We start from the raw sequence: 13,847 nt of genomic DNA, 5'->3' as shown, positions 1-13,847 counted from the left end.
TTAATTAATTGCTATCAAATATCTCTACGGTTTGCTGCTTATAATCGAATTGTTATAGTCATAAAAAAGTAATATCAAAAATGATAATTTTGTAGTGTTTAAATGATATTAAATATTTTGAAAGTTTTATTTTAATAACTAATCGTATAGTTAATGCAGAGAGATTTTGGGAAGGTAGTTAAATGCAAACATTTAATTCGAAGATTTACTTTCTAATTATCAAAAAACAATTATTAAATATCAGTGGCAGCCACTGTAAATAAGTCCCAACTTGAGGATTTATTTCACAAAGTGGCGGCAAAAATGTATATGTAGATGGACTGAAATTTAAGGATTTCAAATTATGCATGTATGTTCTTATCTTTTTTTTTTACCATGAGACCATTTGATTAGATCTATAATCTTTTTATTGTATTTTTAAATTTAAATCATTTCCAATGAAATATTTACATTTTTGACAAAAAAAAAGGGGAAAAAAAGAAAAACAGAAAAAAAATAATCTAAAATGTCATTGGGCCATAAGTAACTTAAGCCCAAGTATAAATGGGTTCGTTGGTTAGTATTATGTTTAGTAGAATAGGGAATCATGGTTATGGTTAATTTAGTCCAAAAGGTGAAAGAGACATATTGAAAACTAGCAAATGTTTCTAGATATATTTATGTAATGAGATTAGTGAATGCAAAGTATAAACACCAACAAGTTCTTGTCAGCTAAATTCGTAAATTGTTTAATAACCTAACTAGATTTTAACCCGCGGTATACCGCGGGATGATTTATTTTTTAAAAGTAATATATATTAAAACTTGCAAATTTTATTTTTATAAAATAGTTATATTTTTACTGTTTATAATTATTATAAGTATTTATATATATTAATTGTTATTAAAAATAATAAATTAAAGATTTAACCCGTATTGAAACAGTGGATTAATTATATTTTACTTTTTATTAATGTTGATTCAAAAACCCGTCCCTCCAAATTCGTCTTGCCAAAAAGCCATTTATTTTATTAATATTAATTTTATTTATGATATGACTCTGAATTATAATCTAAACATTTTAGCTAATAACATAGGAGTGCACCATATTTATTTAATAGGGGAATGTACCATATGACCCGAATGCACTTTTACCCAAATCCACCAAAAAAGTCTTGCAAAACTACTATAGACCCGAATGTACCATATTTTTTTTGTGCTAATTTTTATGTGATTAAGATTTAATTGATTTTGTATATAAAATATTAAATTGTTTTACAAACTTATTTGTTTATAATTTGGTAACAGATAGATATTTGAATATTCAGTATATTTTGCTTCAGTTTAGGAAATCTTTGATGACCTGTCTTTAAATCCAATAAGCCCTATAATTAAGAGATGAATATTGTCGTTAAATGATTTTGGTAATCTTAATGATGTCATTAAAAGATTTTGTTTTTGATTAAATTTTTCTAATAGCATTGTCATGTAATTAATTACAAAAATTAAGGTTACATTTAAAATGTACTTCCCAAATAATATAGTAGGATGATACAAAGTAGTATCCAATTCCAATGAAACACTTGCAAACCTAGCTATATATAAATCACTAACATATACAAAATTATTTAAAGCCCACAAAACCCTATCGACTCATCAACAAACTCGAAATTGTGCTCTCATCATTCTCTTTGGAACTTTGGTCAAACGCAAACAAAATTGTGAAACAAGATTAAGATACTATAAGTGACAAAGATTATCTCCACCCACATGATTCACAACATATAACAAAAGTTAATAATATAGATATATTTATTAGATAAAGTCTGCCAAAATAGATAGGTATAAAAAATAAATATAAATATTTATTGATAATCTTTGAATTCTAAATAGTAATCCATACCATTTTAATATTTAATTTAGTCATTTTATCTTAAATCAAATTAATATCTAAATTGATGATATTTTAATTCTATAGAGTAACCTCCACATTTTGATAAATTTAATTTAGTATATTCTTTTAAAAACCAAATTTCAATCTTATACATGTTATTTTGCAATATATAATAACTATTTATTTCATCGTAATAAACTGGATTATTATGATTCTACATACTTCATATTAATGGATAAATACTAAAAATTTTATACCAAAATCATATGTATATCATATCAAATCTATAACTTAGTAATAATATTTTTTAAAATAATAAACCAATTATTAACAAAAATATTAAAATACACAAATAGTTTGGAAAACAAAAATTTGTTAAAATATAATTTTAATATATGTGTTAATCTCGTAAGTTAATTTTAGCTCATGTCAAACTAATTTTGAATGACTAAAATTAATTAATAAAACAAAAAATAGGTTTTAAGAATAGAACTCTTTATTTACAATTTTTCAAAACAAAAATGTAGATAAAAATATTACTCACCGTTTCTCACAGATGTTAAAAAAAAAATCAATACACTCGTTCGAAAGAGAGAAAAAAACACAGTTGGGAGTGGGTTTGCCGTTTGCCTATTGCCAAGCCCAATTTCAAACTTTACAATTGTAGATCGATTTAAAACTGGGTCGCGTCTTAGTGACAACTTGATGTGCCCTAAAAGAAAAAGGAAAAGATCATACAATATATGATTTGAAAGTCTCTTTAGCAATCATAAGAGCTCTCCATCTATCTACAATTAAAACTATTCGCAATAATTCTATGCAGAGAGAAAAGTGTCGTTAGGTCGTAGATCGTTGAAGGTTTACAAAATAGAAAAAAGTCATATGTTATGAATTTAATAAAGATAATAATGTATCGTCCGTGATAAAATCGTACATGTAAGAGTTATCATAATTTGAAATCTACTTAGACATTTTTGGTGAAGCTTTTGTAAAAAATCTTTTATGTAAATACTATTTAGTTTTTAATCTCTACAAAAAATATCTAAACAAAATATTTTAAAGTACAAAACTTACAACTCATCAATCAACATTAAATACTTACATAAATACTTTTCTTTATTAACATCCAATTTGTGAATAATTACAATTGAGTTATTGCATAAAATATCCTCCAGCAAAATATTTGTCTAAAAATAAATACTATTTAATTTTTAGTCCCTATAAAATCTATTCTAAAAAGATTTATATTAAATTAATATCCTTCATTAAATTTTATCTTTATTGCACTATATTCAATCAATTGCTAATTTCTTAAACTCTCTTTACCTACATTAAATATAAATATATAAATTCCTCTTTCACTTTTAATTTTCTTATTTCTAATTTATTTTGATTTTATAGAAAAATACATATAGTTAATAAATGTTAGATTTTTTCTGCATATCATGTAATTCAAATTTCAAAAACTGATATACATTACTCAATCGATGAAGAAAACAAAATATGTGTAAAAGGTCTCATATTGTTTAAAAAACTAGACAATGGTTCAAAGTCATACTATAAAAAGGATCAAAATGATTCTTAATACGAATGAGCAGGAAGCTTGATTTATCAGGTATCCAAAACTAATAATGTTAACCGGTTTACTCCGGTATTTTTAATTTTAAGGATTGAAACTTTAAAAAGTTTTAAAATATTAGAAATACTTAACTTTTTAAAAGTTAAGCTTTATAAAACGTTTTAAATATATAATTTTAAAACTTTAATGAAGATTTAAATATTATAAATATTTGAACTTTATAAGAAGTTTAAATATTATAAAATTAAACATTATAAATACTTAAAAAAGATATTAATATGGGACGATATACCACATAAAAATTCTAGATATAACAATCAAATGAAGTTTTGATCGAAATAATTTTTTTTTGAAGTTCTATTATTATAAATATTTGAAGTTTATAAAACTATGACAAAATGATGTTTAATTTCATAGGATGGGGTTATATGGTATGACGGATTTGGGTCGATATTAATATGGGATGATATTCTACAGGTGAAATCTTCGATATAACAATCAATATACAATTATAAAGTTTAGATCAATATTAATTTTTTTTTGAAGTTTCAAATATTTATAGTATTTGAATTTTATAAGAAAATAATAAAATGATGATTAATTTCATTGGACATGGTTACATGGGACATGTCTGGATCGCCATTATTATATAATGGTATACTATGGGTGAAACCCTAGAATTAACTATCAAAATATAATTATACAATTGTAAACACTAAACAAAATAAATAATATTAACACAACAAGTACAATTTAAAATTAAATATAACTTTTAGTTATAAAAATCGTCACAAGGTGTATCATACATTAAAAAAAAATAGCCTATATATATAAATCATTTTAAAGACAAAAAATCAATTTTTTATTTAATAAAATTATAGACCTAAAATGTATCTTTTGAATATGTTATTCATATATAAATAATATTAATTAAAAAAATTAACTTTTTAAAGAAATTATCAATATCTAGTAAATAATAAATTCATATGTTAAAAAAAAATCAATACACTCGTGCGAGAGGAAAAAAAGGACAATTGGAATTGCCGTTTGACTATTGCCAAGCCCAATTCTAAACTTATACAGATTTATTCCCAACAATGGGCCGAGTATTAGTGACAATTTGACGTTTCCTAAAAGCTTATAGTGATTCGATTTTAATAAAGAAAAGACTATATATGATTTGTAAGAGAATCTCCAATGGTTACAACCCCATGATGGGTTCTCTGCATTTTATAAGAATAAAATTAGCTTTTTTCAATCTTAAAAACTTGCATAAGAGCTCTGAAGTTTTTTGTCCTCCAATGGTTAAAACCACTAATGGGGTTCTCTAAGAAAAAAATTCAAATTTTGTAAAACAATACATACATCCTTTTTGTTTGGTTACAATACATGGTTTTACAAAACATATTCACAAAAAGAAACAACTCTTGGTTGCACATGTTTACTTTTACTCGCTATAATACATTTCCAATTATTATTAATCAAGAGAGTACTAGAATATGAATTAACTATGCTTTGGTTCCGACAAGACAGTGAAACAAGAATGACATTTGCACAAGACCTTTGGTTCTGCCTCCTTGATCTCATCTCCTGCTTCGTCCTATTGACCAAAGAGTTATAATCATGTCAATTACAGAACTTAGTGAACAATGATCAATGTATATTGTGTTGATGCTTACAGTCATATCTGAAGTCCAGAAAGTGAGATTGTCTCTAAGAATCTTCATAATCAGGGTACTGTCCTTGTATAATTCATCACCCAATGCATCCAACTCAGCGATAGCACATTGGCATTGTCCAACATACAAGAACAAAGATCTTGCAACGACAACATTTAGTTTAAGCAATTAATGAATAAAAGCAGCACAAAGAACATAATTACTAGTAACGTCTTCAGGTGACAAAATATGTACCATCATCAGAGCCTCCGGTTGCAGGCCGTAAACAATCCTAGTGGCAAAGTAACAACACATGGTTATGGGATCTCAGAAGCTTCTTTGATTCTCATAGCACCAATCACAAGGAGAGTCAAACCAACGACTCTTGTACCCCAAGTCCTTATAACTTCAGTGTGAAGCCTATTTCAATTTCAAGGTATAGAGCAGTGGATAATCTCAAGGTAAACTACACAGAAAAAACTACAATTCACATAGATAGTTCGAACAATTACTACAAACTTGATATTTACGATGTTTCAACAATTACTTGATCATGAAACCATAGACTACTAGTAATGAATCCAATGGTTCTTGAAACAACTGAAACCTATAAACATTGATGCTTCTTCAAAAACCACCAATCCAGTAACTTAAACCAAAAATAGTCGCAAACATCGATATAAACAATACACTGACGCTAATCCAGAAGATTCATAGTCGTGAATTACCTTAATACTCTGATTCAATCTTCGAGATGTATCCGGCGATGGATTCTGGCGGAAGAAGCATGAAAGGGAGCTGTCTCGGCGTGACTGGAGACGGCGAAAGGAGGTAAAGCTAAGACCCAATTTCTCATTAAGCCCATCTTCATTAAAAACAAGACCTAAACGTGAGAAGTGTGTACGTATGTATATAATGTCTTCTTCCTCTCGCCGCTTATGTTACGAGCACGCAATGTTAACCTTATCAAAATCATAGAAATTTGATCTCAACTCTCAAGTCACCATCATCCTCCACTATCGAGTTCACCATCGTTGTAGTTTGTGGTTGTGGTCCCGATCGTGTTAAGTGGTGACGTGAAGTTATCGTCACGTAACATCCAACCCTAATCATCACCATCTGAGCCACTATTAGCCTTCTTCGTCCTCCTTCTTCACCGGAATCTAGATCTATCATTGGTGCTTTGTTTGGGTCTGTGATACCGAATCCTCTACTTCTTCGTTGCAGAGTGAGATAACGGTGAAACCTTATTCTCGTATTCATGTTAAGGTGTTGTGTTGTTTAATTATTGAACCAACCTAAACCAAGGGATTACGTATAGTTACGGCCATGAATTGAAACTTGATTATTAAGGAACCTTTTGAGTTGATCGGTTATGGCGTCAGTTGGGTTGTGTTAGTGAAGAAGACGATATAGTCAGTTATTGGCTTATTAGAAAGCGTTGGGTTAATTGTCAAACCAGAAGTAGCATTGACATGTACGTGATTTGAATTGTGGCGTTGGTTTAATTATTAAACCGGGGAGTATTTGGTCACGTAAATGGATGTGGCGTAGTCAATTACGTGTTAAGCAACTAATATTAAATTATTAGACTTGGTTTAGTTATTAGATTAAATAACAAATTATTAAGGGAATATAATCTTGATTGATTAATCTAAATTGTTGTAGTTTGAGATCGTTGTTGAGCCGGATCCATTGTTGCTAGTCCTATTTCTTAAAATCCAACCGAGTTGCCAAGGTGAGGGTAGGATCTGTGGAAACATAGTATCACCTTTACTTTTGTATTTCTGAATTTCATTTGTATAAGATTAGACATTGGGTGCTGATTGTTAAAATGTTAGGATTATATATTAAATATTGTTGATTCAGTAATCAAACAATGAATTTGTACTAAGGGATTTAGACAAATTCACTCCTCTCTTAGCTCACAAATAATCAAAGGAAAAGAACTAGGTTGCTTAAACAAAAAGCTAGGGTTTGCTCTGTAATAGTAGTCTCTTGTATTAGGTTAAAGATGATCTCAATGGGGGGTTTGACCCCTCTATTTATACAATAGGTCGAATATACCAAAATATGATAAACTTCTAATTATCTTAGGTTTAAATCTTCATTACTTCTATTCTTCATGAGATCCTCTTCTCTTAAATGGAAGTTTTCCCTTTACACGACCTAAGAAGTTGGTTATGGCGATCTTGATTGTCGACTTAAGTCTTCGGGCGATCTCATGACTTAGGCCCATTAACAGGCTAACCGGGATACCCCGGTTCAATCGAATTCTCGATTTTATTCACATTATTCCTCGGTTTAAATTAGTATTGTCGGAGGTGCTAATTCCTGCACCAACAAATATTATAATACGTGTTGTGTGATATTATGCGATAGGTTGTTAGCGTGATATGCATATTGATTTTTGAATACTCTTTTGTCGTTTTCTTGTACTATATATTTATCTGTTTTGTGTTACCATGTTGAGTAATTTCTCTAATCATTCTTTTGTTTGTTTGTTAAGGTTTAGCGAGGCGGTTCTTGGTCAAAGCCTATACATACATCTCCCCGTTAGGACGCATAACTTAATGGAGGGAAATACTAACTGGAAGCCTAATGAACAAGGCGGAAACCGTGATGCTGCGAATAATCGTATTGATTGGAGATCACAACATGAGCCTGAATTACGGCAAAAGGTTCTTTCAAAAATGTAAGCCATTCTTTCAAGAGTTTCATGTTTCTTTTGTTGGACTCATTGTTCTTATTTGATTATTAACATTCATGAAAGAGAGTAAGGTTTTCTTGGTCATGCTTTCGATGTGATATTTGTAGTTTGCGCATGATAAAGATTGCAACAGTTAAAGCATAAGAGTTGTGCATAAATGTTTATCATAGTTGACAAAACCTAACTTCAACCTTTTGTACTTTAAGTTTTGCATATTCTTTTAACCTCATTACCTGCATTTAGGCTCTTCCTCACTAGGAGAATCTTGTTTTACTCTCGCTTCTATGTACAATTGCTTGGCACATATGTATAATTGTTTCAGTGTTTGTTCGCTAAACGATTATCGTAAGTTCGAATATTAACTACGGATTATTTTCTCTGTTTTGTATTTTTAGTGCAATTAAAATGGTATCACTTCCTCTTGAATATCAGTTATAACCAAATTCTTCATAGTCACTGATATTTTGTTCTCATGTATGTGTAGAGTTGAAAAGTTCAAGGAAAAGTTTCATGCACATGAAGAATATAAGATTAACGACATCGCTTCCAAATTTGAAGAAAATTTTTATAGCATAGCAACCGATAAGGTGTTAAACTACAAATTGTTTCTCCATCTATTAACTTCAGAATCTGAATTTGATATCTTACTCATTGTCCCCTTGCTATGTTTCAGAATGATTACCTTAGGAAACTCAGTGAAACACTGCATTATATACAGAGAACTTACACTAGAGTTCTAGGTAATAAGTTTTTGGTTTCATAATTATACTATTTTAGCTTAATAACAAAGAAATCACTAACTAACTTTTTTTTTCTATGTGTTTATCTAAACATCAGCTTCTCAAGTAGTTGTGAATCAAGCTCAATCTCTTCCCGCCTTGTTGCCATATATGCAGACTACAACGAGCCAACAATGGTTACAGCAAAACACACAGAGCAATCTCTGTGTCATCTGCTTTGCCAAGTCAGGTCCCTATAACCGTTCCCGGTTCTCAAAGACAGATACATGGTAGGCAACAACTTCTTCCTCAGCAGCAACAGCCTCAAATGAATCAAATCCGCCATGGTAATTTACGACCTTCGCACATGCAACAACAAGCTCGGTCACCGCAGCCGCAACATCATCCGCAAAGTTTGTTGAAACAACCTATTCAACAGCCTTTTCCTCAATCAAGCTAACAAAACACTCAATCACTGACCAGAAATCAGTTTTCGATACAACGGGTCAGTTTTAGTCATCAACAACAGATGGTTCTGCCGTCTCAAGAACAGAAACGACAAGAACAAGAGCAACTCATTAATCAACTGACGAATCTTCCAACATCACGACCAAACAATAGAGACCAACAAGGAGCTTTTCAGGTATCCTCGTCTCAGCAGAACAATAATGTTACCTTACATGCAATGTCTCAACAGAAGAATAACCTCCAAAGTATGACTAGAGGTCAACAAGTAGGACAATCTCAACCAATGATGTCACAACAATACCGACAACAATACCCCATGCAGCAGGATCCTCAGAACAGAAACTTACAGAAACATTTGGATTTTGTACAAAACAATACCAATCAATTTCAAGCAGCAAGTTCGTTGCGCCAAACACAAAACATAACAGATCAACAGAACCAGCCACAACAATTAGAGAGAGCAAATCCATCTAGTATGTTTCCTCTCTTACTAACTCTTGTGATAATGTTTTTAGTTCTAATAATGAATATCATTGTAGCATCTCAAGATTCTACGGGAAAGACGGTAAATGTCAATGCCGGAAACTGGCAGGAGGAGACCTATCAGAAGGTATCTTCACTTGCTTTGCTCTTCACTTCTTAACATCACAATTAGGGTTTGATTTTGTTTTCAATTGATTCCCATTCTGATATGTCCTGCAGATAAAAAAACTGAAAGAGATGTGTTTACCTGTTCTCAGTTTAATGCACCAAAGAGTTGCGGAAAAATTGCGGGAGGTACTTTATTTTATAACCTAATTGTTTTGCTTGTGGAACAAGAATTTGTTCTAATGGTTTTCTTAATCATTTTTTTTTCTAAAACTTTGTGTTGTTTTTGGTTTAATAAACCTAATGTTTCCAGACTGAATCTCTTCCGCCGCAACCGATGCAAGCTCAGTGGATTGAAAAGCTAAAGGCGGGAAAATTGTCAATGGAACACCTTATGTTTTTCTTAAATGTTCATAGGAGCAGTGTATCAGAGAAACATAGAGACAAGTTTAGTCAATATGAGTACCACATATTGAAATTTACCAAGAGTCAGACCATGGTTTTGAGGCCAACGCAGCAACAACAAGGACAATTTCCTCCTTCTCAAACAGCAATGCAAACCCAAAGTCCTCAAGTCCATGTGTCACAGTCTCTTTATAAGGAGCAAAGGAGATCACGGTTGATGCCAAGTAGCCAAAATGAGGCCTCGTCTTTGTTGCAAATAAGGCCTAAGTTGGATCCAAGAGACGAGAACATCATTATGGCTTCCTCAGGAAATGTCATGTTACCTTCTGTTAAACAAAATCCTCGGGCCGTAAACACAAATATCAGTTCGGTTCAGTCGTTGCAGAAGCAGAAGCGATTCCATCACCGACAAATGCAACAACAACAACCACAACAAGGGAATCATCAACATCAAATGCAGACAAATGAGATGAATGATGTGAGGATGAGGGAGAGGGTCAACATTAAAGCCAGGTTGCTTGAGCAACAAGTCTCATCGAGTCAGCGCCAGGTTCCAAAGCAAGAGTCTAACGTTTCATCCTCTCAGATACAGAACCACTCTTCTCCTCAGTTAGTTGACCAGCATATTCTTCCTGCGACGATTAACAAAACCGGAACCCCATTGAACTCTAGTGGTTCGGCTTTTGTTGCTCCAGCTCCATCTCCAGTTCCTGGAGATTCTGAAATGCCTATATCTGTTGAGTCTCCAGTTTCTGGTGTTGATGAAATAAACTCAACTTTAGATTCTTCTAGTAAACTTGGCACACAAGAAACTCCTCTGTTATTTGTTCCTCCGCCCGAGCCAATCACAGAGCGGCCTATTGATCGACTTATAAAAGCGGTAAGTAAACTCTATAGCTTATCTAAGTTTACTTTCTTTACCTTCTCCTATTTACTGACCTAATTTTTAATGTGTGTGGCTTTCTAGTTTCAAGCAGCATCACCAAAATCATTGGCAGAATCTGTAAGTGAGATTAGCTCGGTGATTAGTATGGTTGACATGATTGGAGGATCGTTCCCTTCTAGTGGAGGATCTAGAGCTGGTTTAGGCGAGGATTTGAGTGAGAGGACAAGAAACTTTACCACACACGAAGAAACAAATCTGTCTAAGAGAATGAAGCGATCAATCAACATTGTGCCGCCAGATATGTCATCACAAATTGATAGTTATGAACAGTTGAGTAGCCTTGAATCTGAAGTTGTTTCCACAACATCATCTGGCTTGAAAGTTAACAATATTGCGGTAAAATCTACTCTATTGGTATCGAACTACGAAAACAAATGAAACATCGAAATAAATCCATTTTTTCAATCTTGTAGCCTGGTTATGCCCTTTTGCAAGAAATCAAAGAAACAAATGGGAGACTTGTAGAGACAGTGGTAGAGATATGTGATGAAGATTCTTTAGGAACAATCGTCACTTGTACTTATGCTCCTGTGGCTCTCAGTGCCACATTCAAAGATCATTACAAGTCTGGAAAAATTGTAAGTTACTTCAAACTTCTTCTTTTTCCTCACTCTGCTCAGATTTTTTATGTCTCTAAATGTTTGATGCAGGCACAGATTCAACCTTTACGCTTACTATTTCCTATGGATTATCCGTATAGTTCTCCGATAGTTCTCGAGGAAATCTCCTTTGACACTAGGTATGAATCTTTCTTAGAAATCAAGTAACAACGATTGGAGTAAATATATATGATCTTAAGGATTTATATCTGCATGTTTCAGTGTACACAAGTATGAGGATCTATCCGCGAGAACCAGATCAAGGTTCAGTTTGTCCATGAAGGAATTTTCAGAACCAGGGTTTTCGAAAGGAATAGCTCAAACGTGGAATGATTGTGCGAGAGCGACAATGGTTGAGTACGCAGAGAGACATGGTGGAGGCACTTTCAGCTCCAAGTATGGTGCTTGGGAAACGGTTCTAAGAGCTTCATGAGGACTAATACTTCCTTTCTCACTCACCGTACAAGATAGTTTTTAGGTGGGAAGCCTTATAGCCCAAGTTAGGTTTTTTTTTATTTCCTTTGAGATAGAAGTAACATTTATTTGTATGGTGTGGCTCATGTCTTCTTATTGTATATATTTTAACAAGAAATTATAATTGTTTCAAAACCGATAGTATAATAAATTATCTTGAAATATTTAGGCACAAAGCCTTTTTTTTAAAAAAGATTTTAAAGTATTTTATTGTTTTTTCTTATTACATGTTTCATTTATAGAGCCCAAAAGGTTGGAATATAAGTTTTAAAAAAGGATTACAGAAAATGAAGCCAAGCCTATAAAACTAAATCATCCTTAGTAATTTAAACATCCACTCATAAAGATTTTGCTGATGAAACGTGTTGATGAAGTGTTTTGCCCTATGACACGGGCCGAGACGTCAAGCACCGCTGTTGAATTCGCGGGAAACCGCTAGAATTCACCAAAATGTTGAGAATCGTCTTTCCTTCTGTCGATCTCGAACCCATGTCCAAAAATCGTCGATATTCTTTCGGATCAAGTGATGGAAGTCGCTTAAAAATTCTTCAAGTATCATTATCGTCGGGGAAGCTCCACCTCTGACGACACCCATATTGATGTGGCCGGATCTTTGTTCATGTGTGTGCATAAAGAAGTGGTATAGATATTACTCGTCGAACTAATTGGTGGGAACATAGAGGATTTGTGAAGAAACCAAAGACATCAACAATCACCAATAGATGGAGATCTAAACTCGCAAGGCAAGAGAGAACTTGATAAAAGTGGTATCAAAAGTCTTGTCCGAAATCAAAATTATTGATATCGTCGAAGCAAAATTTATAAACCTAATTAAACAGAAAAAAAAAAAAACTGAAATTAATATCCGATTTGGATTAGAGCATGATCGTTTCTAAAGAAACGAGAAGGGTAAGAGAAAAAAAAAAGAAAAAAAAAAAAAGCTCTCGAAAGTATCCTATTGATTTACATGACATGATAAGAGATTTATAAAGCAAAATAAAAAGCTATAGCCTCAAAATTGAAACAATCATGCTGTAGATTCCTATTTTTTTTTCTCGCATCCCAAATAATAGCACAACTTTATAGTCTTTAGAAGGTCTGTACATTTTTTCTCTTTTTCTAAAAAAAGTTTTATATCTATTTCTCCATGAATCAAAAGATCTCTATCTAAACTCCCTGAATTGATACTTCAACATTTATTAACCCATATTTTTGGGTTTATTCGGTTAACTATACTGTTAACCATTTATAACCAGAGAAAACCATACATCAACGAAAGAAGAAAACAAAAATACTCTAGCGAGATTTCTCTCTTAGGCACTCTTCCCGAGTGACCCCAAAGCAGTAAAGAGTTTTTGAAAAACCAGATCTCACCCACTTTTACTTCCTATACAAGGCAATTTTACAACTCCGGTGACCTTTCTTTGCTCTTTCTCGCCGAGGAAACTTCTCTTACCATGCCACCAGGCATGGGCGGTTGGACTATCAACTCAACATGACTCCAGAGGACTCAAACCTCACTTCGGCCCTCCCGCTAGAGCATGTTTCTCAACCTTGAAGCTCTGGAAGAAGACTCCAACAACCGTATTCTCTCTTCTCACGGTATGGTTAAACCTTCTGTCCAGCTTCTAACAATATCTTAACCTCGTTGAACTCTCTTGGAACCTTTTTTAGCATTTGAACCAGCCTGTATGTCATGCTCTATGGCTTAGCAGCATACAGTTCTCTTACTGGGGAAGATAACTCTCACCTCTAAGTGAAGAACCCTCTCGAAACTTTTTAAAAACTCTGAAGAACCGTCTCCCATCATCTCTCCCAAGTCATTCTG

The 13,847-nt window shown here is 32.6% G+C and overlaps 2 protein-coding genes and 2 long non-coding RNA genes across 5 annotated transcripts; 1 reads left to right on the top strand and 3 right to left on the bottom strand.

The window, feature by feature from the left end:
- Positions 1 to 4,956: 4,956 nt before the first annotated feature.
- Positions 4,957 to 5,425, bottom strand: AT2G10450 (14-3-3 family protein; the record flags this gene model as incomplete). The annotated part of the gene is made up of 3 exons (NM_126802.1): positions 4,957 to 5,052; positions 5,132 to 5,224; positions 5,366 to 5,425. The coding sequence occupies 3 exons, from the start codon at positions 5,423 to 5,425 to the stop codon at positions 4,957 to 4,959; spliced, it is 249 nt and encodes an 82-aa protein (NP_565347.1).
- A 452-nt stretch (positions 5,426 to 5,877) lies between these two features.
- On the bottom strand, positions 5,878 to 6,263 carry AT2G05515. Its single transcript, NR_140084.1, has one exon. It is a non-coding gene; the product is annotated as an other RNA (long non-coding RNA).
- A 1,420-nt stretch (positions 6,264 to 7,683) lies between these two features.
- AT2G10440 (mediator of RNA polymerase II transcription subunit) lies at positions 7,684 to 11,978 on the top strand (the record flags this gene model as incomplete). 2 transcript variants are annotated; one of them, NM_001161040.1, is made up of 13 exons in its annotated part: positions 7,684 to 7,805; positions 8,143 to 8,169; positions 8,305 to 8,407; positions 8,494 to 8,560; positions 8,658 to 8,829; positions 8,920 to 9,044; positions 9,523 to 9,617; positions 9,710 to 9,784; positions 9,909 to 10,880; positions 10,968 to 11,282; positions 11,360 to 11,524; positions 11,597 to 11,685; positions 11,768 to 11,978. In NM_001161040.1, 13 exons carry the CDS (start codon positions 7,684 to 7,686, stop codon positions 11,976 to 11,978), a joined length of 2,538 nt encoding a protein of 845 aa, NP_001154512.1. The 2 variants fall into 2 exon arrangements, with proteins under 2 accessions (NP_001154512.1, NP_178842.1); NM_126801.1 differs by lacking the exons at positions 8,143 to 8,169; positions 8,494 to 8,560 and adding an exon at positions 9,088 to 9,480 and having other exon boundaries at positions 8,717 to 8,829; positions 11,567 to 11,685.
- A 437-nt stretch (positions 11,979 to 12,415) lies between these two features.
- AT2G05505 lies at positions 12,416 to 12,926 on the bottom strand. The gene has a single exon (NR_140083.1). It is a non-coding gene; the product is annotated as an other RNA (long non-coding RNA).
- Between the last annotated feature and the right edge of the window lie 921 nt (positions 12,927 to 13,847).

The sequence above is a fragment of the Arabidopsis thaliana genome, chromosome 2 (genome assembly GCF_000001735.4).
Source record: "Arabidopsis thaliana chromosome 2, partial sequence".
NCBI lineage: Eukaryota > Viridiplantae > Streptophyta > Magnoliopsida > Brassicales > Brassicaceae > Arabidopsis > Arabidopsis thaliana.
This window is presented reverse-complemented; position numbering and strand designations above follow the sequence as displayed.